At 37.6% G+C, this 25,316-nt stretch overlaps 1 protein-coding gene across 1 annotated transcript; it reads right to left on the reverse strand.

Moving 5' to 3' along the window:
• Window positions 1–2,108: 2,108 nt before the first annotated feature.
• CUTC (cutC copper transporter) lies at window positions 2,109–25,236 on the reverse strand. The gene is made up of 9 exons (XM_030865316.2): window positions 25,052–25,236; window positions 21,697–21,768; window positions 18,004–18,063; window positions 14,807–15,016; window positions 14,105–14,140; window positions 11,734–11,867; window positions 6,856–6,883; window positions 3,576–3,681; window positions 2,109–2,620 (listed from the first exon to the last, which is right to left on the reverse strand). Exons 1-9 carry the CDS (start codon window positions 25,110–25,112, stop codon window positions 2,506–2,508), a joined length of 822 nt encoding a protein of 273 aa, XP_030721176.1. The 5' UTR covers window positions 25,113–25,236; the 3' UTR covers window positions 2,109–2,505.
• Between the last annotated feature and the right edge of the window lie 80 nt (window positions 25,237–25,316).

Raw genomic sequence — 25,316 nt, forward strand, 5'->3', positions numbered from 1 at the left:
TGGGGCAAACTGAAGATATCTAGCATAGTTCCCGAAGTCAGTAATCCTGATTCTCAATCCAGTGCTTTTTTTCCACTAGCAAAGTAAATCAACAGTATGAGTACACAATTGATGGTTGTAATGAGAAATATATAAAAATATGAAGACATGGTTCCCTAGTCTCAAAATACTTATAATATTGATGAGAAGACATATATACATGAAATAATGAGTAAATATTTTAAAACAGGACTATGTGTAGAAAAAAACTCAAGGTAAGGGGTTACCTTATGCTTTTATAGTCACATAGTGGAGGGCACAAACTATCGGTTTCAGTACTCAATGCCTAGCTTCCTGGGAGGACTTTTAAACTATCAAAGACTGATACTAGGAAACTAACCTAGAAGAAAAGAACTTTAATGGGTACATACTATGTACTTGGTGTTTTAATATATCCTTAAAACAGAAGCCATAGTTTAGTTATTAGTCCTGATTTAAAGATAAAGGAATTAAAGTTCAAAAAATTAAGTGAACTTAAACTGGAAGTGAGGATATGATTCCAGGTGTGTCTGATTTGCCCAGGAGTATTGCTCTCTGTACTACATCCAGATACCAGAAGCATCCTTAAGCATAAGACTTAGAGGTTAGTAGCCTAGCATTCAAGTCTTGTAAACAACATTCATTTGTTATTAAATTTTGAGCAATTCATAGCACCTCTCAGATCCCTAGCTAATCTGTCTAAATAAAATAGAGATAATAACATAGCCTGCTCTTATCTCTGGAAGATCATACAGTGAAGTCCAAGCATGGGGGAGGGTTAGGCCAAAATACTAAACATGATGTGCGTGCATGTGTACATGATACTTACATGTCTCTTTCTATATTCCAAAGCCAATATTAAAACTATTAACAGAAACCAATATTAACAGAAACCAATATTAACAGAAACCACTGAGGTTATTATTAGTTTTTAAATAGTTTGCCTCTCATTTCTCATAAATTCCTTGGCAAATATTCTATGTTGAAATCGTACCTGAGAAAGTGAGGAAAGAAGTTAAGATTTAAAAGTGAGGGAAGGGGGACTTGCCTGGTGGTCCAGTGGTAAGGAATCCACCTTACAATGCAGGGGACGCAGGATCGATCCCTGGTCGGGGAACTAAGATCACACACGCTGCAGGGCAACCAAGCCCGCGTGCCACAACTACTGAGCTCACGTACCTCAATTAGAGAGCCTGCATGCCACAAACTATGGAGCCCACACGCTCTGGAACCCGCGCGCCACAACTAGAGAAGAGAAAACCTGCACGCCACAACTAGAGAGGTGCCTGTGCACCACACCGAAGAGCCTGCGCACCACACCAAAAGATCCCACATGCCTCAACAAGATCCCACGTGCCACAGCTAAGACCTGACGCAGCCAAAATAAATAAATAAATAATAAATAAATCTTTTAAAAATAAATAAATAAAAGTGAGGGAAGGGGCACATTAAAAGAAAGGGAAGACTTTTGGTATACACATTCATTGGTACCCAAGTTTGTGCATGCTATTTATAGAGGCTCCACTAACTAGCCTTATGACCAAGGGCAAGCTCTTCGTATTATGATTCAGATACTTTCCTAATACAGAAGCATCAGTTCTATTACCAGAGCGGTGTCTGTGTAAAATGAGATAATAAATATGGAAGTGACAGAAAAAACTAGAAATGAACCTCACCATTTGGGACCTGCCCATAGGAAAAGCAATTTTCATCACTAGAATCCAGTCTCCATATCTGTGGCCTCAGCTGAAAGAAACAGCTATTCTGATAACCTTCCTAACCTCCTCCAGTTCTCTATAGATCTTTGTACATTGTCAGATGAACCTCATAGTTAAGCCATTTCTCTATCTGGGAGCAGAGGTAGAAGTAACCTGATGAACAACAGAGATCACTTCTGCCTTTCTAAGTCTGGGAACTTTTGCATCCTACTTCCCAAGTCTAGGAATTTTTATGCTATACCATTTACTCTATATCCTTAGTATCCTGCCCAGGATCCAAAAGGTACATAATAAAAAGAGAAAATAAAATTTAAAAAAAAATCCTCCCTTTAATACTTGGCTACAGATGAGTAAGAGACTCTACTACCATAATAGAATGGCAATTTTTATTTTACAAATGAAAAGGCAAAATACTGCTACTGAGTTGACCATGAAGTCACATCTGAGTTGAATGTTCATACTTTGCAGTTGAATTTTCCCAGTTCATCAGTTAATTCCACTGAAAACAGACTAAGCCTCCATTTGTGGAAGAAGTGTAGGCCAGATTTAACCATGATGATGGAGATGGTCGACAAGATTAAGCAAAGGAAATGACTGTAATCTGTTTCAAGTTCTTTTTCTTCTTGGAAACATTCTCCATGGTAATGTAAGACTTAAAACAAAGACTGTGACTGTCCTGGCCAGAGAAGGTTAAAGCTGTGTCATAGAGAACTGTAGACTATTCTTCTACCTTTGTCCAGTGATATCCATCTCTCTCAGAGAGGTCTGGCTAAACCAGAATATTCTTTGCAATAGCATTCAAAGTCCTTACTAGGGTCACATCTGTTACCTTTAGAGAATATTCTGATCTAGAAAGAGAGGCTCCCATAGCAACAGAGGAATTTCTGCAATAGAAGTAATAAAGGAACAGATAATTACATAAGTTGTTAAATGAGCCCTCCTACTGGCACTTCATTTTACAGGCAATTTCAAGGCTCAAGAACAAAGTTAGGTCAAGGACCCTGAACTACTATATTTTATAATTTTTATTAATTACTTGAAACATCTAGTATCTAAATCTATCAGATAGTATACTTGATTTTATATCTGGAGTTGTAAATTCTAAGGCTCTTGCTTCTTTTACATTTCATTTTTTTCCAACTTAGAAATAATCAACAATTAACTATTAAATATAGGAGTCCTCTCAAGTATAATAAAAAGAACACATAATAGCTTAAATTCCTTAATAGTGATATAATTTCCAAATAACTGAAAATAGGGAATTCCCTGGCAGTCCAGTGGTTAGGACTCCATACTTTCACTGCCAAGGGTGCAGGTTCAATCCCTGGTTGGGGGAACTAAGACCCCACAAGCTGTGCGGCGTGGCCAAAAACAATAAAATTTAAAGAAATTGAAAAATAAAAATAAAATAACTGAAAATAGAGAGCAAAGGTGAGGAAAGACTTAAGTATTAACAGTAGGAAAGATAAAAATGACTACGGCTCTTCAATCCTTACACCATAGTTATTAACTTTGCTAAAGGAAATCACAGGTGAATGGCCACACATACATATCTGATTCATTTGAAGCTTAGCTGCTGAATTAGAATTTATTATTAACTGGTCTAAGTTCAGCAATGCCTTAAGGCTTTGAAGGTTAGCCTGTGTTCAGAAGAGCCTGCTTATTTAAGGCAGGAAAAGAACCACTCTGCAGTTAAAAAACTTCAAAAATGACTGTAATACTTACATACTAATCACAACATTCCATTCATTAATCATGCCATCAACTAAGGTTTTCCTGTTTGGGGAAGTAAAGATTAACTGCATTCATTTTTGCAGGAGTCAAAGAATATATTTTTACCGAAACTTCATTCCTGAATCTCTAGCCAACCGAGCGGAACAGTGGAATTCTGTAGCACCTGAACCCTCAAGGATCCTTTGTAGATTTCTGTCTGTTATGCCACCCCCTGTTGGAAAGAATAAGTAATATATTAAATAGAATATATTTTCATATAAGATTTAATGAATAATATGACTGCCAACTCTACCTGGAACCTCCATACTGAAATTTCTCATTGATTTGAGAATTATTCTCTCTTTACTCAGCTAGAATGAATTTAGAAAAAAAATGATGAAAAGGCAAGACTACAGACTCTGAAGAACAAAAGATAAGGTCAAAGCACCTTTATGACAGAAGTTTACATGCCCACTGGTTTATGTAACAATGCTATATGTTACCGATTTTAAATCTATAAAGATTACTCCAGGGCAAGGAAAATCACTGAGTGCTCTAGCCCTGCTTCCCCTCAATTAAAGCAAAATCAAATTGAAATGAAAGGTAAGATAGACTTGAGGAAGAAGTCACAAAAGCAAAGCCTCAGAAATGTATCTCAAAGAGAAAACCTCCAAGGTTCTTTCTCTGGCCCAGGATTTGATGAACACACAGATCTCACTGGCAACGGGAATAATGCAAGGTGTTATACAGCTTATTTATTATAATATCAACTTTTTGTTTCATTTTACAGAAGAATTTGATTCTACTTTATTAAAACTGCACAATCAAGTATTTTATGACTCATTTGTTTTAATGAACAATCTCTTAAATGTCTGTATATAAAGAATAATATTCTGAACTGATACCAGATTATAAATATAAAATCAGCTTATTCATCTTGATATCATTCTCTCCTAATATATAGGACATATTCAATACATATTTTTAAATGACCGTTAAAATATGTACTTTTTATCTCAAGCTATTCAAGCTACTAAAATAACTTGACTTACACACTCTTTCAGACTCATTAACTCTTTTTCTTGGTGGTACAGTAATATCACTGAGCCCTAAGAAGCAGAAAGAACAGACTGAGAAGTCAGATTTAGACTGGAATCCTGGCTTTACCACTGTGGCCCTTCACAGCTATGTGATCTTAGATAAATTACTTAAATCCACTGAGCCTCAATTTTTTCACCAAAGAGGGATAGTATTGCCTACTTCACAAACTTGTAAGGATTAAAAGACAAATACATTATTTCCTTCTAATAAATAACAAAATATCTGGCCACTGAAACACACGTTGCTCAGTTATCAGAACATAAGTAATACATTTTCCAAACATAGACTAACAGGTGGGACTTGAAAGAACAGCTAGTTCAATATCCTCTCTTTATAAAGATAAGGAAACTGGAGCCTAAATTATATTGTAAGCTTCATTATGAAAGTCCCTAGAGGGGAGCTACTATGTTCTAGTTATCTTTATATTTCCCAATGATGGACACTCATTAGGCATTCAGGTTGACTTACCCAGGAATTTTTACTTGCTGGTAATTACTTACATGAAATCGTTATAATTTGTTTATAGATCTATTTGGTGAGCTCCTCAAGTAGAAGGATTACTTCATATACATTTCTGTGTTTTTACACCTACCACAGAACCTGTCATATAATTAGCATTTTCTTGGTGAGGTTTGTTAAATAATCACAAATATTTTTGGATATAACATCTTTTCACCTAAGACTGTAAGCCTCTTGAGGAAGTAGTTTCTTGTGTAAATCTGTATCCCAAGTAGTGCCTTGCACATAGCACATAACTTAATAATTACATATAAAGCAAAGGCAATCTTACGTTAACAACTGTCTTTAAGTCTGGGTATTAGTTGTCAAGTATAAATATATTTAGTCTTAAATGGAAATGCATCAGACTCAATTAAGTTTCTTTAACATTCCCTGATTAATCTACTAAGGGTCTCAACTTAACAAATAACATATGCTTTCTTTTTGCTCATGTTTCAGGAACTTGCTACAAGTCAAAGCTTTCCTAAATTTCTGACACTATCTGTCTGTTTGGCCTCTTTTTAAAAGTTGGCCTATATCTCACTATCACCATTTTGACCTCTGGTCAGTCTTGGCATCACTGGTATTAAGACAACCAGACATTGTATGCCTTCTGATGTGATGAAATATGAAGTATTCAGAATTATCCATGAAGTATTCCTACCAAAAATATTTAACCAGAATCTAAACAAGCAGTTTATAGGAAAATACAGAGGCTAGTCTAGGAAATACATGCTAAACAATATCAAAAGGAAACAATCTGATAAATCCAGAAACTAGGACATTTTACTGGGTAAGTAGTTCAAACTTTTTAAATGTCATTTTTTTTTAAAGCAGAAGAAGAAAAGGAAAACTTCTATATTAAAAGATATTAAGAAAGATAAAAACCAAGTGCAATACTTGTTCCTTGATTGGATCCTGGTTTGAACATATCAGCTATAAAAAACATTCTGGGTACAATTAGAGAAAGGAGAGTATTGGCTGAGTATTAAATGGTATTAGGGATTTAGTGTTTATTTTGATAGATGTGATAATGATATTGCGGTTAGAGTAAAATGCCCTTATTTTTTTAGAGACGTAAAAGAGAAAATGTTATAATGCCTTTAATTTAATTTTAAAATACCTCAGGATAAAAAAAAGATGAAACAAATGTGATAAAATGTTAAATATAGAAATTGAGTACATGAGTATTCATAATGCTGTTTTCTTTTTTATACGTTTGAGAAATTTAATAAGAAAAAATTAAGATTGTCTTTATATTAATCTATTCTGGATCTAGGTCATCTTATCTAATTCTTAAAAAACTGTTGACTTCTAATGAGCCATTATGTACTTCATTGATCTTAGAGTTATCATTAGAAGTATGTGATCCAACTGTTCTGACTACAAGGAAGAATTTTGTGATCAAAGATTTTCAGAAACTGAGTATTACATTATCCAGGGGCGTTACCTATGTTTGCTTATACCTTATCAACAACTAGGACATTTGGTCCTAATGCAGTGTAGCAGCATCAAACTTGGTGTGCCTCACCAGAAATGAACATCTACATTCACAAAATTGTATACTATGGGAAAGCAAACACGGAGAAACCCCAATCCTTATTTGCTCTTCTCTGAGCGAAACCCTACTAGAGTGTTCCTCATGTAGTTTTAAATTGCAGCACAGATCCCCCAATCTTAAACATTTTAATCAAATTATATATTCTTTCTGAACACCATGTACTAATACTACCCCCCATACTGCCCTGCCTCTTTTGCTCTTCCTCACTATAGTGTTACACTAGTAAACGGATAGATAAATAAATACCTGGCATTACCACAATCCTGCCTTTTGCCTGAAAAAAGAAAAAAATAAACAATTTTAATATCCTTCTCTTACATGGGATAATAAGGCAGCAAAACAGAAACATAATTATATTAAATTTATTAAGTTACTACTAGTGTCTAATTTTCAATAGATCTTTCTATTTCTTTGGGATCTTGGGTAAGTAAAATGTTCAGAGTAGTAACTCTTTCTACCCAGAAAGGTTATTTTATTGTATTGCTTTAAAGACTTGTACTGTTATAAACACAAAGAATAGGAGAATAAAATATAAATACTAAATAATCACACCATCTTAAGAAAACCCATTACTGGGGGCTTCCCTGGTGGCGCAGTGGTTAAGAATCCACCAGCCAATGCAGGGGACACGGGTTTAAGTCCTGGTCTGGGAGGATCCCACATGCCGCGGAGCAAATAAGGCCATAAACCACAACTACTGAGCCTGTGCTCTAGAGCCCACAAGCCACAAGTACCGAGCCCATGTGCCACAACTACTGAAGCCTGCACGCCTAGAGCCTGTGCTCCGCAACAAGAGAAGACCCTGCACCGCAACGAACGCAGCTAGAGAAAGTGTGCACGCAGCAACGAAGACCCAACACAGCCAAAAATAATAAATAAAATAAAATTTTTAAAAAAGAAAAAAAGAGGGCTTCCCTGGTGGTGCAGTGGTTGAGAGTCCGCCTGCCAATGCAGGGGACACGGGTTCGTGCCCTGGTCCGGGAAGATCCCACATGCCATGAGCGGCTATGCCCATGAGCCATGGCCGTTGAGCCTGTGCGTCCGGAGCCTGTGCTCCGCAACGGGAAAGGCCACAACAGTGAGAGGTCTATGTACCCCCCCCCAAAAAAAAAAAAAAAAAAGCCACTACTGAAAAATAACACTAATTCTGAGTTCTTGGCATGCGATGGAATGGAAGTAGTTGAATTTAAGTAAGATTTCAGCAGAAAAGAAAGAGAATAGCATAATCGTAAATTACTAGAAAAAAAATCTGTTCAAATCATGTGTCCTCAACTAAATTCCCTAGCTTATTATACTAATTAAATAAAACCATAGGTCCATTTTATTGGATATTAAGTAATAAAACTGAACTACATGAATTGATTTAATTTCTGATAATAGGTATTGAAATTTCCTTACTTTTATTCTAATTTTCATCCCATTTCCTAAATAAATTTTGGTGATATACCCAGTATCACTGAAAGTCAAAAGGAAATCACCTTTTTACAAATGCATACTCAGTAGAAACTCTAGTGGCAGTAGGTAATAATGACAGAATAAAAATAACATATAATGTTATAACAAGCTCACTAACTTGCAGAATAATACCCTGATCAAATTGCTCTATCATGAAAGTGTTTATCAAATGTCACTTTACTCACTCCTCCATCCATCCAACAAATATTTATTAAGTGCCTACCGTGTACCAGACTCTGTTGTAGGTATGAAGAACACTGTGACTGAAGGGGTCCAAAATATGTCACTGTGGCATAAAAATTATTTTGAGCTAAAGGCTGAAATTCCTTATCTGCCTAAAAGCAGAACCTCCCAAAAGAACTGAAAAAGAACTCAACCGTCATAAATCCCCTCTCTGGAAGCAGCTCATCAGCACACCCAGGCAGACAATATCATAAAACTATCCTATCTCCCATCTATTCTTCTAAGGATACAATAATCTTTCCAAAAAGTCATTTGTTTTCCCATAAGGGCCCTTTCTCCTTCCACTTCTAAGTCCCTAAGTGCTCTCTTCCCCCTCCTTTACCTATTAGAAGATGGTATATAAGCCCCCAATTCTAAGCACCTCTTTGAGTCACATTTCTTTGTGAACTCCCATACATACATACACACGTGATTACAATCTTGTTTTCTTGCAAATCTATCTTTTGTCAGTTTAATTTGCAGGATCTCTAATACTGAACCTAGGAGGGTTCACTTTTCTTTTTAAAAAGAGGGTAAAGAAAAAGTTTTTCCTCTCTGACATCATGAGCAAGAGAAAGTTCCTATTCTCATGGGGCTTTCACGTTCAACGAAAACAGACAACAGATAGGTATATTTATAAAATATAAATATTTAAACATACAATGAATAAAAAAGCAAGGAAATGAAATAGAGAGTAAAAGGGAGAGGGGGCTATTTCACAAAATTTAATAATTGTTAGAGAAATAAGTGAAACAAGGCTGTTTAGTATCCTCAAACAGACTACAGCAAAATACCCACAAAACTAAATATTTACTATCTAGAACGCTGAAATGAGTTTAGGAGCAAAAAAGTCATACTTACTGTAACTGTTTCTTCCAACTGAAAGCTTTCTAAAACATGGACAAATGCTTAAAGAGATGAATTCTATCACTTTTTTTTGGCCTTCCATAAAAGATTATTTAGAAGTATATGCTTACCTGAGGCTATCAAAGTGATTTACCAATACAGAGCAGTTACTAAGTGTCGGACCTTGTGCTGAAGTAATCCACAACTATTCTAAGAGGTAGGCACTATTATTATGCTAACTTTGTAGGTAAGGAAACTGAAGTTTAGGATGGTTAGATAAACTGCCCAAGGTCACTGTTAATAAGTAGCAAAACCAGGATTTAAACATAGACCTTTCTAATCCCAAATCCTATGCTTTAACCAGTATATTATACTACTAAGTAACTGCTTCAAAAAGTAAAGTTAGCATGATCTCACTTCTATGTGGGATCTAAAAAAGTAAAACACAGAGAAGCAGAGAATAGAATGGTGGTTACCAGGGGTAAGGAGGTGAAGGAAATGGGGAGATGTTGGTAAAAGGATACAAAGTTGCTATGTAGGATGAGTACGTCTATAGATCAAATGTATAGCATGATGACTACAGTCAATAAAACTGTACTGAATACTAAAATTTTGCTAAGAGAGTAGATTTCAGGTACTTTCACCACACACACACGCCACACAAGTTAACTATATGAACAGATGAACATGATCTTGACTGTAACCATTTCATTCTGTATATGTATATCAAAACATCAATGTTGTACACCTGTTATATATACATATAACTTTTACTTAAAAAAAGTAAAGTTAGTGTATAAGCATATTTAACCCAGCTCTTCCTGCCAACCAGTGATTAAACTACAAATCTCTCTCTCTCTCTCTCTCTCACACACACACACACACACACACAAATATTATGAAATGCAATATATGACTACAACAATTATTCTCTACTCCATACTGAGTAACCATTTTAAAATGGAAAGCTGACTCATCAATTCTTCTATTTTAAAACCCTTCAGGCTTCCCCAGTGCACCAAGGATAAAATACAAACTCTTAAATAGTTTTCAAGGCTCTGGACAGTATTCTTCTCTTCACATTCAACATTATAGTCATTCTTCAATATCTTAATAAATGATGCTCACTTTTGTTTCTAGGCCTTTGCATATACTGTTTTGTCCACATGGAGCATCCCCCCGACTCTCCCTCTCCCTATTCCCTTTTACATTGATGGCTCCTAATCATCCTTCAAATGAGTAAGACATTGCAGTGTGGATTTCTTTTCTTCTGGGAAGCTAACTACTGTTAATCCCAATCCCTCAAATCTGGGGTTAATTCCTCTCCAATGTGCTCCCACAGCACTTTTTTTTTTTATATAGTACTCTATTAAAAGTGCCTGTTGTGCACTAGTTTGTAAGGGCAATGACTACAGACACACACACGCGTGCGTGCGCAGGCACCCCTTGGTCACCAACATAGGGCAAATGTCCTGCACCTTAATATATACTTAATAAATATTTATAAAACCAGTAAGTTCCAGTCTAGAAAAATTTATCTGATCCTCAGGTGAAATTTCTGAAAATTATTTTCATGGTTATAGAAAAGTAAACATAAGCAGATGTCTACACAAAAACACTAAATAATATTATTAATAATAGCAGTAATAATAATTATAGACACTAACATGTATTAAAATCTAATATATATCAAGCACTCTGCTAAGGCTCTTACCAAGAGCCTTTCTTATCTCTTATATTATCTCTTATCTCTACCAATCCTACCTGATCTCTACCAATCCTCAGAGCAACCCTATATAGGAGATATTAAACTTATCTCAATTTCACATGAGGAAACAGAGGCTTAAACGCTAGTAATCTACTCAACATTATACAGCAAGTGTCAAAACTGTCTCAAATCCAGAACATTCTCATCTCAAAGTCCATACTCACTCACTTAGAATGCCTCTGGACGGGTGTCAGAAAAACACAGACATACTACAATTACAAAGCCATCTTCTGGCTGTTCTACAAATGATGTGAACTCACAAGAGGACATCATATAAGAGAAAAATGTATTTCCTCCTATCTTGGTAGTTTGGGAGAAATGAGAAGGATACAGTTTTAGGTTTTTTTTGGCTGTGCCATCTGGCATGCAGGATCTTAGTTCCCCCACCAGGGATCGAACCCGTGCCCCCTGCAGTGGAAGCGTGGAGTCTTAATCACTGGACCACAAGGGAAGTCCCAGTTTTAGTTTTAGAATTCACCTCGAAATGATAATTTTCTCAAATTTTATGTGGGAACCCCTGAGTATACATAGGTTGCCAGTAAGAAGATATGGCTTAAACTATGCAACGCTGATGGCAGAAGAAAGGTAAAATTTGCTGTGGTTATCCAAATTAGATCAGTTATTTAGGTATTGTCTATAATTTGATCTTAAGAGCCTTGGCTACTAAAAATGCTCATGTGAAAGAAATAAAAATTATAAAATATGTTATTTCCTGCTTGCTATGGAGTAACCACAAAGTCAGTAATATGTAGTTTCACAACCTCGTTGAACAGCAGAATATCAGAAGTAACCACAACAGCGTCTTAGGAAGAAAGGAAGGAAATTGTGTGTACCTGATCTATGAGTCGCTTTATTAGGGGTAGTCCTTCTAGTGCTGAAATGTCGCATCCACTGGTTAATACTCTTTCAAATCCCAAAGTTAAGAGGGTCTCTAGAGCTGCCATTGGATCATGAACCATGTCAAAGGCTGAAATAAATAAAACTGACTTGAATTTTGAACAGATATCTCTAATACAGTGCTTTCCAAAATGTAGTATACACACAGTGGTATGCTGGACCTAGCTTGTCCTGGCTTGCAAGAGTCAGTTGTTAAATATTCAGGAATTTTGCAAGCATGATTGTCAATCCATTGGCAGCTGAAATTAGTCAAGGTGAAAGTACAAAACCACAGAAATCAACAAATGCTACAAATCAGGACTCTTTTTTCCTGAGAACCAGTTTACCAGCATACCACAGTCAGCATGCCACCAATGGTATGCAGGATCATTTTAGATGGTATGCATTTGAACAGATGCATTTACTTAAATGCAGATTAGAAGTGAAAAGTTTCCATTTTTCATTAGTTATAAAGTTTCTCTTTAAAATAAATTTACTTAAGATTTTAAGAAAATTATTAAATACATTTGCACAAGCAGCCCTTGGATATGGTAAAATTGTAAACGTAACAGGCAAGTGACTCAAATTTGGGAGTCTGCTCTAAGGGTTCAAACAAACTGGACAAACAGAATGAAAACATTACACTCACCAGTTCTAGAAAAAGCCTTGGTTCACATTCTCATTATTGACTAATATTTTATTCTAATCCATTTATCCCATGTACTCAAGACTCATAGTATAAGGAAAGTTGTTTACAACAGACTATATGAGGTTTCAGTTCCATCCTACTTTCTAAGAGACTTCTCTCCTCCTCAGTGAGGAAACTGGCAATAGGAACCCCAAAGAAAACTACTTCTGCTTTGGTTCTCAGCACTGCTACATGATACGTAAGTGCTAATCTATGGTGGATTAGGCGGTAGACCCCTTCCTTTCACCCTTTAGTGTATGTAGGCAGCTAAATGTAACACAGAGGATTTTCCTTTTTTGGTGGCAGTACCTTCTCAGTGATTATACTGTCATAATATTAAATACATGGTGAAAAAAATGTGGAGCACAGGACAATATAACAATATAAAAACATGGAAATATTTTTGCTAAATTTATTGAAGGAAAAGACAAAAACTTTGAAATGATTTTCTTAGTTTAAGAACAGAAAAATATATTCTATATGGTGGGTTTATTTTGAATTATTTACCATATCAAATTTTAAACTATATATTTTTCAGATAAATGTTTACTAATTTAAATTACCTCATATTTTAAAACTTTTCTTTTTTCTTTTGGCTAGCTTCAAAGTTCTGACTTTTAAGCGATCTAACATCTTTTAGTTATTGCTAGTTTATGAGAAGCATTGCTAAACAGCAAGTCAAGAAAGTTTTCTGGTGTTACTCATTTCATAAAGAAACAAGGATTACAAATGCTATATACCTAATTTCTACAAATGGATGCAAATCCTAGTGTCCACTCTCATCCTAATCTTTGGATGCTTACTCAAAAGGACAAAAAATATTCAATAATTTCTCATGCATATCATCAAATAAAAAAAATTGAAGACTTCTTTCTTTTCATGTGCAATGGCAGTGCCTCTGAAGGCAAAATTCACACTTGTTCCTCCATTTTACCAATGCTAGGCAAAAATGTATGGAAATTGTAACTGCCTGATTTAGAGATAAGAAGTATTTTCATATAAAATTATCAGATACTTTTTAGAAATCATTCTGATGCAGACAAGCTATCAATAATGTACAATAATTTTGTGCACTATAGTGAACATCTGTTCATTGATTATCCAGCACCTATTTCTTCTCTCCTCTTCCTAATAGTATCCAATTCTTCATCAGATACCCTCCCCCTCTCTGCCCACGAATCTTATATTCATCTGTGAAAGCTGACCTCACTCCTAGCTCCAGAATGATCTTATCTGGCTTAAGCCAAGCAGCACATTTCCTTTCATTGGCCATAGTGATTTATCCTTTTTGAGACTGCACATGACCTGAGGCAAACTAATAAAAATGAATCTCAGGATTCTTGCTTGGAAAGCTGTGACAAGCACACGCACTTGTAGGCAATGCTTACTCTCTCCCTCTATTATATGCTACCACCACCACCTTCTGCTTTTAACAACTTTTCATAACTAAGCCTTCATATTTTCTAGAAATTGTCCATCTCTAAATTTACAACTGTTAGTCCCATGACCAGTATAAAAAAACCAATTGGTAACACTGTAACGACACTATACAATTGTGTTCCAGAAAAAAGGTTGTGGCATTTGGTGAAATGAGAAAACTGACACCGTTCAACAGAACTTCTAAAATGGAAATGACTCACCTCGGTGGAAAGTGACTGGCAGAGGACGGCAAATAGCTATATAAAGAAAATCACATGACAACATGAATGAAGAGATCATCACTGATTACTATTTACAGAATTCTCCATGTTAGAATGAACTTTTTAATACTTTCTTCTCTTAAGTGAAGACACTGAACTAAAATAATAAAAAAATGGCAACCTTCCAAATCCAAAAGTCCTATGTTTCCATTAATCTCTGATTTTCAGTTAAAAAAAAAAAAAAGTCATCCACTCCTTAGAGGCACCAAATAAAAACTATATGATTTGGCAACTATAAGGGTAGCATTACATCTATTACGACCCTTCTGAAAATCTTCAAGAAATACTCTGGCCTAGTAATATAAGTAGTTTGCTTCTGTCCTCTCTACATCTCCCCATCCTCACCAACTGTAATAGCTTTTCAACTTTTCAGTGCTGTGATTAAAGGAATCAAGGTAAATTTCCCTTAAACCCTATAGGAACAGTAGCAGAATCCAATCTATAGTAACTGAGAGAGTCAGGAGGGCTATGTCACACATAGTCTCTACCCAAAACACCTAAATAGCTAGTGTTTAAAATAGGTTAGTATAAGTGCCTGCAAGTGTGAATGAAAAGTCAGTTTTGTGATTGCGTTTTTCTATATTGGGAGTATTCAATGCAATCATCATTAGACGCTTTTTGGTCTCAGATACAAATTCTTACCAATAAGGGACATGCACAGTTCTTTGTCAATGTGTCCATCTTCAGTCAGTGCCCCAAATACCAAACCATCAGCACCATAAAGTTTGGCAAGACGAATGTCAGCCTTCATCACCTCAACTTCACGGTCTGAATATAAAAAATCACCTCCACGCGGCCGAATCATCACAAAAACTGGTATCTGGACATACTGCTTCACTACTTGAAGGACACCTATAAGAATAGAGCAGACTAATTAAAATTCAAATGTGAGCTAAAAGCTCAAGGAAGTCAATAAAATATTACTGTACTGGTCTTTTACATTTGCTCTAGTGTATCACTTCTACAAGAAATGGAAGAGTTGATGGAATAAACCATAGAAAGATGGATCTAAAGGAAAAAGGAGACACTGAGAAGAAAAACGTACATATAGTAGAAGTTACGTAATAAGAAAATCAAGGGTAAATAAAAAAGCAATTTAGAAAATAGAAGGAAGTTACCACATTTTAAAAGCACTTGTCAGTTGACTCAACTAAATTCTTTTACTGGAATGTGACATTTGAAAGTGTAATAACTACCAGGCTCTATGTTCTGCCAGTGTATTCCCTAAGATCCGGTTTCTCCTTCATAATGATTACAGCTCTATTTAAAACCTACTATAGAGATGGTTACATAGTTCTAAAGTTTATGATTCCTTAATGGAAAAAGATATTTAGCAAAGCCTTTTTTTTAATAAGAGATATGCAAAAGGGAGCAAAGTTGAACTTATTTGTGATTTTATGAGGAGATCTATGAATAAAGTACCCAAATTTGACACAATTCGTGGCTAGTTCAGAAACACTCAATGGTATAAGATCTGTGGCAAGCACCATTAGTGTTTACCCAATGTGAATTTACGTCTTTTTCCTTGCTACAAGAACCCCGATTCTGCATGGGATAGCAATGTGCCCATCACCAAGTAATGAATCATACATGACTGCTGTTGCAAAAAACAGACTGCACTCAAATAACAGGTATGTTCTAGGTATTTCACAAAGTGGCCAGGGAATGCCCTCCTTTATTTTAGAGAGGGGAGTCCAAAAAGCCATTGCATATATAAACCTTTTATACTAAATAACGCTATCATCCATCTCGGAGTAAAATATTGGAGTCAAAATTTCATATAGGGACTTGGGCTTTTGACCAAGACAGAGTAACAGGAACTGGATTTACCCTTCCACCCATAAAACCAAAAAACAGACAAAACATATGAAACAATGGTTTGCAACAAAGGATAATGTTGCCTGAGAGATGGGAAACAAATGAGGTGAGCTCTCTGAATGACCCAGATTACTACCTTGAGAGTTTTCCAGGCCACAGCATAGGGAGACGGAACCCAGGCAGAGGCCAGAGAATTCTCTGAGTTGAGGAGACAAAGCTGAGAGTCCAGGAAGACCAAGTGGCTAGAGTTCACAGCAGAGAATAGCAGGGAGGAGAGAAAAAGAACCCTGGAGATCTGCACAGAACCACACACCCCCTTCCCGCTAATATTCAGCTGAGTACCGATCGGCGTATGCACGCAAGGAAACTACACAAAGCCAGAGAAAGACCCACTGAAAAGAATTAGAAGAAATAGTGCCTGTCATTCATACCAGGACAGGAATAATGCCTGTTCCCACCAGCCACACACAGGAAAATTTCAAGATTCATGGGGCACTGGGTAGAGTACACAGAAGGTCTTGCCTCAGTAGTGGGGAATAACACTATTCCAGACCCACTTAACAAATTTTAAAAACCCAATCCAAAATGAACAAACTGTTACCTAACTGCTCAAGAATATTTATAGGAATATAAAAGTATCCAGTACCCAGCAAAGCAAAATTCATAATGTCTTACATACAATGAAAAATTATCAGGCAGGGAAACAAGATGCATCATTAGGCGAAAATCAATCAAACAAAACCAACCTAGAACTGATACAGATGTTAGAATTAGCAGCCAAGTCATTAAAATAGCTATTGTAACTTTATTCTACGTGTTCAAAAAAGCTAAAAAGTGACATGAGAGATTTAACAACAATCTCAAATATCTAGGGATGAAAACTACAGTGTGTGAGATGAAAAATACACTAGGTGGGATTAACAGCAATTAGACATTGCAGAGAAAAGATCAATAAACTTGAAAACAAAGGAATAGGATCTATAGAAAATGAAACAGAGAAAAAGTTTTTTTAAGAGTAGTTCATCAGTGAGCTGTGGAACAATTTTAAGCAGGCTTAAGTAAGTTAGTTGAAGTCTTTGAAGGAGGGAGTGGAGGACATTAAATGCTGAAAAATTTGCAAATGTGATGAAAAGTACAAATGCACATGTCCAAGAAACATGAAAAAAACTACACTCAGGTACATCATACTCAAATTGTTCAAAACCAAGAATAAAGAACAAAATCTTAAAAGTAACAAAGAGAAAGAAAAATTACACAGAAAAGAACAAAGGTTTGGATGACAGATTTCCTGTCAGAAACAATACAAGCAAGAAGACAGTGGAGAAGCATCTTTAAAGTCCTGGCAGAATAAAACTGTCAACCTAGAATTCTACACCCAGCAAAAATATCTTTCAAAAATGGGGAAAGGTGTTTTCAGATACACAAAAGCTGAAAGAATTCATCACCAGCACATTGTACTACAAAAAATGTTAGAAGAATTACTTCAGGCAGAAGGAAAATGAAACCAGATGAAAATATAGATCTATACAAAGGAAGAGCATCAGAAATGGTTAATTACACATGGGTAAATATGATGTCTTCTTATTATTTCAACCTCTTTAAAAGATAACTGGCTCTTTAAACAAAAATAATAACAATGCAGTGTGGGTTTTTTAACATATGTAAAAGAAAAATGTATGACAACAGCACAAAGACTAAGAGGGGTGAAATGAAGACAAAAATCAGTGTACCAAGGATGCCAGAATGGAAAGATAAAAAAAACACGGTCCTTGACATTACTGTAGAGCATATGAACCAATATTAACAGTAACTTAATCTCAACTTTATGATACATAAGGGAAAAAAAAATCTATTTGATCACATCTGTGATAGACAAGTTTATTTGCAACCATAAACATTTCTAACTGATACAATATCCATGGCATAGTTAACATGTTAGTAACTTCAGTAAAATATCCCAATGAAACAGATTATCAATTGTCTCCAGGCTCTATGAGAAAATCTGAAAAATGGACACTTACCCATGCTGGGTGTGGTTCCTCCTTCCACTAAGCCAGAACATAATTCAATGCGATCAGCACCTGTAATAAGAAAAGCATTGCTAAGCATAATAATTTTGTTGTTGTTGTTGTTGTTTTGTGTTACGCGGGCCTCTCACTGTTGTGGCCTCTCCCATTGCGGAGCACAGCCTCCGGATGCGCAGGCTCAGCGGCCATGGCTCACGGGCCCAGCTGCTCCGCGTCATGTGGGATCTTCCCGGACCGGGGCACGAACCCGTGTCCCCTGCATCGGCAGGCGGACTCTCAACCACTGCACCACCAAGGAAGCCCATAATAATTTTTTTAATTAAAAAAATTAAGAAAAATTTTCAAAAGCATTGTTCAAAAGTTATTGTCCAAAATAAACTCTTATTAAACAGCAAACTTAACATTTTTTTCCTAAGTGTAGAACAGAGTCTTAGAAACTGAGAGAAATCAAATTATAAAACTAGAGTAAAACTCTATTTTTAAACCCAGCTATATTCTGCAACCCACATTGCTACTGATAGTCAAATTTAAGAGTTAATTCAAGTTAAGCTAGGTCTCTTAAAATTTTGTATTATAGGGTTGCTTCTCTACGTACAAGGAAGTGATTTAGAATAAAGAAGTTTCTGGATTGACCACAGTGGAACACTGACTCTTCATTGATTAAAAAAATAGCAATCTCGGGGGCTTCCCTGGTGGTGCAGTGGTTGAGAGTCCGCCTGCCGATGCAGGGGACACGGGTTCGTGCCCCGGTCCGGGAAGATCCCACATGCCGCGGAGCGGCTGGGCCCGTGAGCCATGGCCGCTGAGCCTGAGCGTCCAGAGCCTGTGCTCCACAACGGGAGAGGTCACAACAGTGAGAGGCCCGCGTACCGCAAAAAAAAAAAAAAAAAAAAAAAAAAGCCATCTCGGGACTTCCCTTGTGGCGCAGTGGTTGGGAATCCTCCTGCCAGTGCAGGGGACACGGGTTTGAGCCCTGGTCCGGGAAGATCCCACATGCCACGGAGCAACTAAGCCTGTGCACCACAACTACTAAGCCTGCGCTCTAGAGCCCACGAGCCACAACTACCAAGCCCATGTGCCACAATACTGAAGCCTGCATGCCTAGAGCCCGTGCTCTGCAACAAGAGAAGCCACCGCAATGAGAAGCCTGCACACCGCAACGAAGAGTAGCCCCTGCTCACTGCAACTAGGGAAAAGCCCGTGTGCAGTCATGAAGACCCAATGCAGCCAAAAATAAATAAATAAATACATAAATTTAAAAAATAAAATAAATAAAATTAAAATAAAAGATGAAAATCACAGTTTCTTTAACAAACTATAAGGAAAGAAAAGAAAGAATTAAAGAAAGAAAAAAGGGAAACATAGACTGAAACAGACATATCAAAAAAATGTTTATATCTTGATTCAAAGAACTGTAAAACAAAACAAAACTGTGTGAGCCAATTGGGGAAAGCTGAAAACTAACTGGGTATTTTTGATGATATTAATAAATATTATTTTAAAAAGATGTTAATGATATTTTGGTTATTATTATTTTTTTTTGCGGTACCCGGGCCTCTCACTGTTGTGGCCTCTCCCGTTGCAGAGCACAGGCTCTGGACGCGCAGGCTCAGCGGTCATGGCTCACGGGCCCAGCCACTCCGTGGCATGTGGGATCTTCCCAGACCGGGGCACGAACCCATGTCCCCTGCATCGCAGGCGGACTCTCAACCACTGCGCCACCAGGGAAGCCCTATTATTATTATTTTTAAAGGTTATTATTATTATTTTTAAAGCTTTTTAGAGATACTGAAATATTTGTGGATGAAATGACATAATGTCTGGGATTTGCTTCAGAATAATTTGGGGATGGGAGAGGGAAGGTAGGAATATAGATCAGAGGTCAGTAAATGATGGTCTGCAGGCCAAAGGCTCACAAGCTTCTTTTTGTTATGGCATTCAAGTTTAACATGTTTTCGTGTATTTTTAAAAATTAATTAATTAATTAATTAATTAAATTAATTAATTTATGGTCATGTTGGGTCTTCATTGCTGCACACGGGTTTTCTCTAGTTGTGTCGAGCGGAGGCTACACTTCATTGCAGTTCATGGGCTTCTCATTGTGGTGGCTTCTCTTTTTGTGCAGCATGGGCTCTAGGCGCGCGGGCTTCAGTAGTTGTGGCATGTGGGCTCAGTAGTCATGGCTTGTGGGCTCTAGAGCGCAGGCTCAGTAGTTGTGGCGCATGGGCTCAGTTGCTAAGCGGCACCTGGCATCTTCCCGGACCAGGGCTCGAACCCATGTCCCCTGCACTGACAGGTGGATTCTTAACCACTGTGCTACCAGGGAAGTCCTGTTTTCGTGTATTTTTAAAAAACATACATTTCATACAACTGACCCATTTCATACAATTCACCCTTTTACAGTGTATAATTCAATGGTTTTTAGTATGCTCACAGAATTTTGCAACCATTGTCACCAATTTTAGAACGTTTTCATAACCCCAAAAAGAAACCTCACACCCTTCAGCAGTCACTTTCCCTTCTCCCCATGCTCCGCAGTCCTTGGCAAGCACCAATCTACTTTGTCTATAAGAAAATTGCCTATTCTGGATATTTCATACAGTCGAATCATACAATACGTGGTATTTTTTGACTGCTTTCTTCCACTTAGAATAATATTTCAAGATTCATCTATGTTGTAGCTTGATCAGTACTTCACCCTTTTTTTATTGCCAAATTGAGAATGGTTTTTACATTTTCAAAGGATTTTTTAAAAAAACAAAGAATATATGACGGAGACCAAATGTGGCCAGCAAAGTCAGAAATATATTCTGTCTTGCTCTTAACAAAAACGTTTGCTCACCCCCAATATAAATGAAAGATTGGCCATGTACTGAAAATGATTAAAGCTGATGGGTACATGGTGATTCATTATACTATTCTCTCTACTTCTGTATATGTTTGAAATTTTCTATAATAAAGTTTAAAAATTTTTCTGATCCTGAGATGATGGGAATTCCTGTGCTTCCTGTTAAAGCAAGTCCAGGGTGCAAAAGAAACCATAAGGTAAAATATATGATGTTCAAAAAAAAAAAAGATTATGATAGAAGTCCTCACAATGAAAAAAGCATCAAATCTCTAAAATCAGTGGCCTGAAAAAAATTAAATCTTTGCTAAGTTCAATTTTTAAAAAGTTGGTTAGGGCTTCCCTGGTGGTGCAGTGGTTAAAGATCTGCCTGCAAATGCAAGGGACACAGGTTAGATCCCTGGTCTGGGAAGATCCCACATGCTGTGGAGCAACTAAGTCCATGCACCACAACTACTGAAGCCCGCACACCTAGAGCCCGTGCTCCACAACAAGAGAAGCCACCGCAATGAGAAGCCCGTGGACCACAACGAAGAGTAGCCCCTGCTCGCCGCAATTAGAGAAAGCCCGCATGCAGCAACAAAGACCCAACGCAGCCAAAAATAAAAATTTAAAAAAAAAAAAAGTTGGTTAGTAAGCACTATTATGGACACCTGACTCAAAATGTAACCTACTGGGGAAGTAGGACTAGACGATCAGTAGGTTTTCTAGTTGGTTGGTTGTTTCCAAAAGGATTACTGGGATCCTTAGAGATCACAAAGGTTCCTAAGGTCAGTTCACAGGATTCATTTTCAGACTTTTAAAAGGACTGCCAATTGCCATGATTTTCTAATTTCTCTTACCTCCTCTTTCTGCATTTACAGCTGACTCCACTGAATCAACACACACTTCCATAAGAAACCCATTTGCTGCTCCTAAAATATACAGAGAACAATGAAATTTCATGATGATACTATCCATCCAGACCACGCGACCACAGATATTTTACATTTTGCTGCCAAAATCCAAATGTCTAATGGACCTAGAGACTGTCAAACAGAGTGAAGTAAGTCAGAAAGAGAAAAACAAATATCATATATTAATGCATATATGTGGAACCTAGAAAAATGGTACACGTGAACTGGTTTGCAAGGCAGAAATAGAGACACAGATGTAGAGAACAAACGCATGGACACCAAGGGGGTAAGCAGTGGGGGTTGGGGTGGTGGTGCGATGAATTGGGAGACTGGGGTTGACACGTATACACTAATATGTATAAAACATAACTAATAAAAACCTGCTGTATAAAAAAATAAATTAAATTAAAAAAAAGAAATTATACTGAGAAAAATATACACTGAATGCCAAGTTAATCTTCCTAAAACACAGACCTCATCATCACATTCCAGGTCAAGATTCTTTCGATGGCTTCTCAACACCTGCAGAATATGTTTAAACTTCTTCATAAGGTATGTATATTTAAGAGCAGGGATGGATCTCAAATCCTGACCAGACAACTGATTTGTGTGATTCTAGACAAATTACTTAGCCTAAGTTTTCTATAAAACAGAGTAGGTTTTAGTACCTACCTCAGAGTAGTGAGGATAAAATGAGATAATTCATTTCAAGTGTATAGTACCCACTAAGTATACAAAAAGTACTAGTTGTCATTAATTAACTATACATTATTTCCTCTATATGCCTCAAGTTCCCCCTGATCCCCATCCCTGCTCTTGGTTATGCCATCTCCTCAATCCACAGTGCTTCCAGCTCTATCTTTGAATGCTAAAATCTTCCAAGGTTCATGTCAAATCACATTTCCATGATATTTTCTCTCTCCCAAAGTAGGAAATTGTATCTCCCTTTTCTGAACTCATATAACTCTTCATAAACTATATGTTCCTCTTTAAAGCACTAACTCATCTCTTTAAAACATTATTTTCTCATATTATTATTTATGTAGATAGGTGTCTGATCACTCTTACTTGACCTAAACTTCCTAAGTAAAGTCTTTATGTGAGAAATCTTTATTATTACCCACAGTAAGTACATTGTCTACCACAGTACACAATAGACACACGAAGATTTACTAAAGGCTGAATATTTATAAATTCATAAAAATTCATGTATTTACACTAAAGAGTGTGATGAAAACAGAGTTTTGAATTTTTTCTGTAAGTTAAGCACATACTGTTTTAAAAAAATTAAAACTACTGAATGCATACTTAATAATGCCTAAAAGAATGTTCACCACATACTGATAATTGTTACTACTAGGTGGTGAGATTTAAAGTTACTTTTACTTTCTTCTTTTTACTTTTCTATATTGCTTGATTCTTCTACCCGATGTTGCTTTTATAGTTTTTTTTAAAATCAATTTTCAACTTGAAAAACAAAAGTCTATCATCCACTAACATCAAACTGTAACTGCCTCATTTATTTAGGAGAAGACTATCAGAAAGAGCTAAGTGACACTCTGTGCCCTTAACCAACAGCACTGCATTAATTCCATGGTTTTCCTGATAGCCACCCACACCAGCTGTCAGATCAATCTAACTGAACAGTGCTGCAGGGGTACCATTTGCCTCACACAAGAAAACACCTTGGTGGGAATTCCCTGGCAGTCCAGTGGTTAGGACTCGGCGTTTTCACTGCCAGGGCCCGGGTTCAATACCTGGTAGGGGAACTAAGATCCCGAAATCTCGTGGCTCAACCTTGGCCAGGAGAGGGTGGGGATGCACACTTACAGAACAAACTTACAGTTACCAGGGGAGAAGGATGGGGGGGAGGGACAGACTGGAAGTTTGGGATTGACATGTACACGCTGCTATATTTAAAACAGATAACCAACAGGACCTACTGTATCGCACAGGGAACTCTGCTCAATACTCTGTAATAACATAAATGGGAAAAGAATTTGAAAAGAGTAGATACATGAAAATGTATAGCTGAATCACTCTGCTGTACACCTGAAACTAACACAACATTGTTAATCTACTCTACTCCAATATAAAATAAAAATTAAAAAAAAAGAGTAAGGCAATTGTCCTAAAAAAGGAAGTTATTTGTAGGGATCAAAGAAGAGAACATTTGTTTGGAGCAGCAGTTCTCAAAGTGGGGTAGTCCAGTTAACTCTGAACTAGGGCACTCTAACACACTTTCAGAGTCCGTACAGTGAAAATTATTTTCATAGTAATACTGAGACTTTGCCTTTTTCACTCTCATTCTCTCACAAGTGGAGTGGAATTTTGGGGAGGCTACTTGACCTGTCAGATTGAATGCAGAAGCAGGTATGAGAATTCCATTTAGCCAGATGTTAAAGAGATCTGCAAAAATACAAAAACATTGGCACTATTCTCACTATTTTTTGTTTGCTCAGGAAAATGGTGATATTTTTTCATAAAAAATGTTAACATGTAATGGGTTTATTATGTTTTTTCTAGTTAATAAATATTTTTTTAAATTCCTGTTTGATAAAATAAAAATAAAATTTAAAAATTTCCTGTTTTAATTTCTAACGTGGACAATATCGATAGATTTAACCTATATAAATAAAAGGTCTTTGAGGGTCTGAATAATTTTAAGAGGGCCAAGGGGTCTTGAGATTAAAAAGTTTGAGAACTGCTAGTTTGGAGGAACCAAGAGTTTACGGAGGACGGACCTGCCAAATTCCCTAACACCTGCCATGCCAGCGCACCCTGGCCCGTTAGGAAGAACTCCGGGCTTGGGGCAGCTAAGCTCTGCCACTTGGGAGGGGTGTGGCTTTAGGGACAATCCTCGACCCCGCCGTAGAAGCTACAGGCTATTAAGCGGTCCCCACAGGTTTGGCACTGAGCTCAGCGCTCGACACTGAACCATCACAGCGGTGCCGTGAGGGCGTACTGGTATCCTCAGTGGAGAAGGGAAAAGCGAGGCGGAGAGAAGTTAACCAACTTGAATACGGTCGCACGACGAGATGTGGTGGCGCCGGGATTCGAACCTATATATCTGGCTCCAGAGCCGGGCCACTCTCGCCACCAGCCCCCGGGTTTCCACACGTTTAAAGCCGGAATGACAGAATATACCAAACGGGGGCGAAGTGGGGGCGGGTGCTGAGAGGAGAGAGGAAAGTACTTCCAGGGAAATCGCGATTAATCCACTGGCCAGAACCACCGCCGGGCCCAGCCCTCACCCGGGAGCGAAGTCGGCCGACCGCCCCCTCCCCGCCCCCTTCCGCACCCGCCTTCCCGGACGGTATCCGCGCTCGCTTCCGCCCGGACGAGGCTCCCTGCCTCTTCATGCTCCACGCGTTCCTCCCACGTGCGTCTTCGGTTTCCACTCAAGAGTCCGGGTTCCAGCGCGCGCAAGCAGACAGGCGCGTCCTCACGGCTGCGCACACCCCAGCGCGTCCCCGACTTCCACGCCCCAGCAGCCCCCGCGAAAGCCCAGGAGCTAGCGCAGGCGCAGTCACTGCTCGCCCCGGCCTTCTGAAAAGGAGGGGCTC

Source organism: Globicephala melas, chromosome 16 (assembly GCF_963455315.2).
Source record: "Globicephala melas chromosome 16, mGloMel1.2, whole genome shotgun sequence".
Taxonomy (NCBI): Eukaryota; Metazoa; Chordata; class Mammalia; order Artiodactyla; family Delphinidae; genus Globicephala; species Globicephala melas.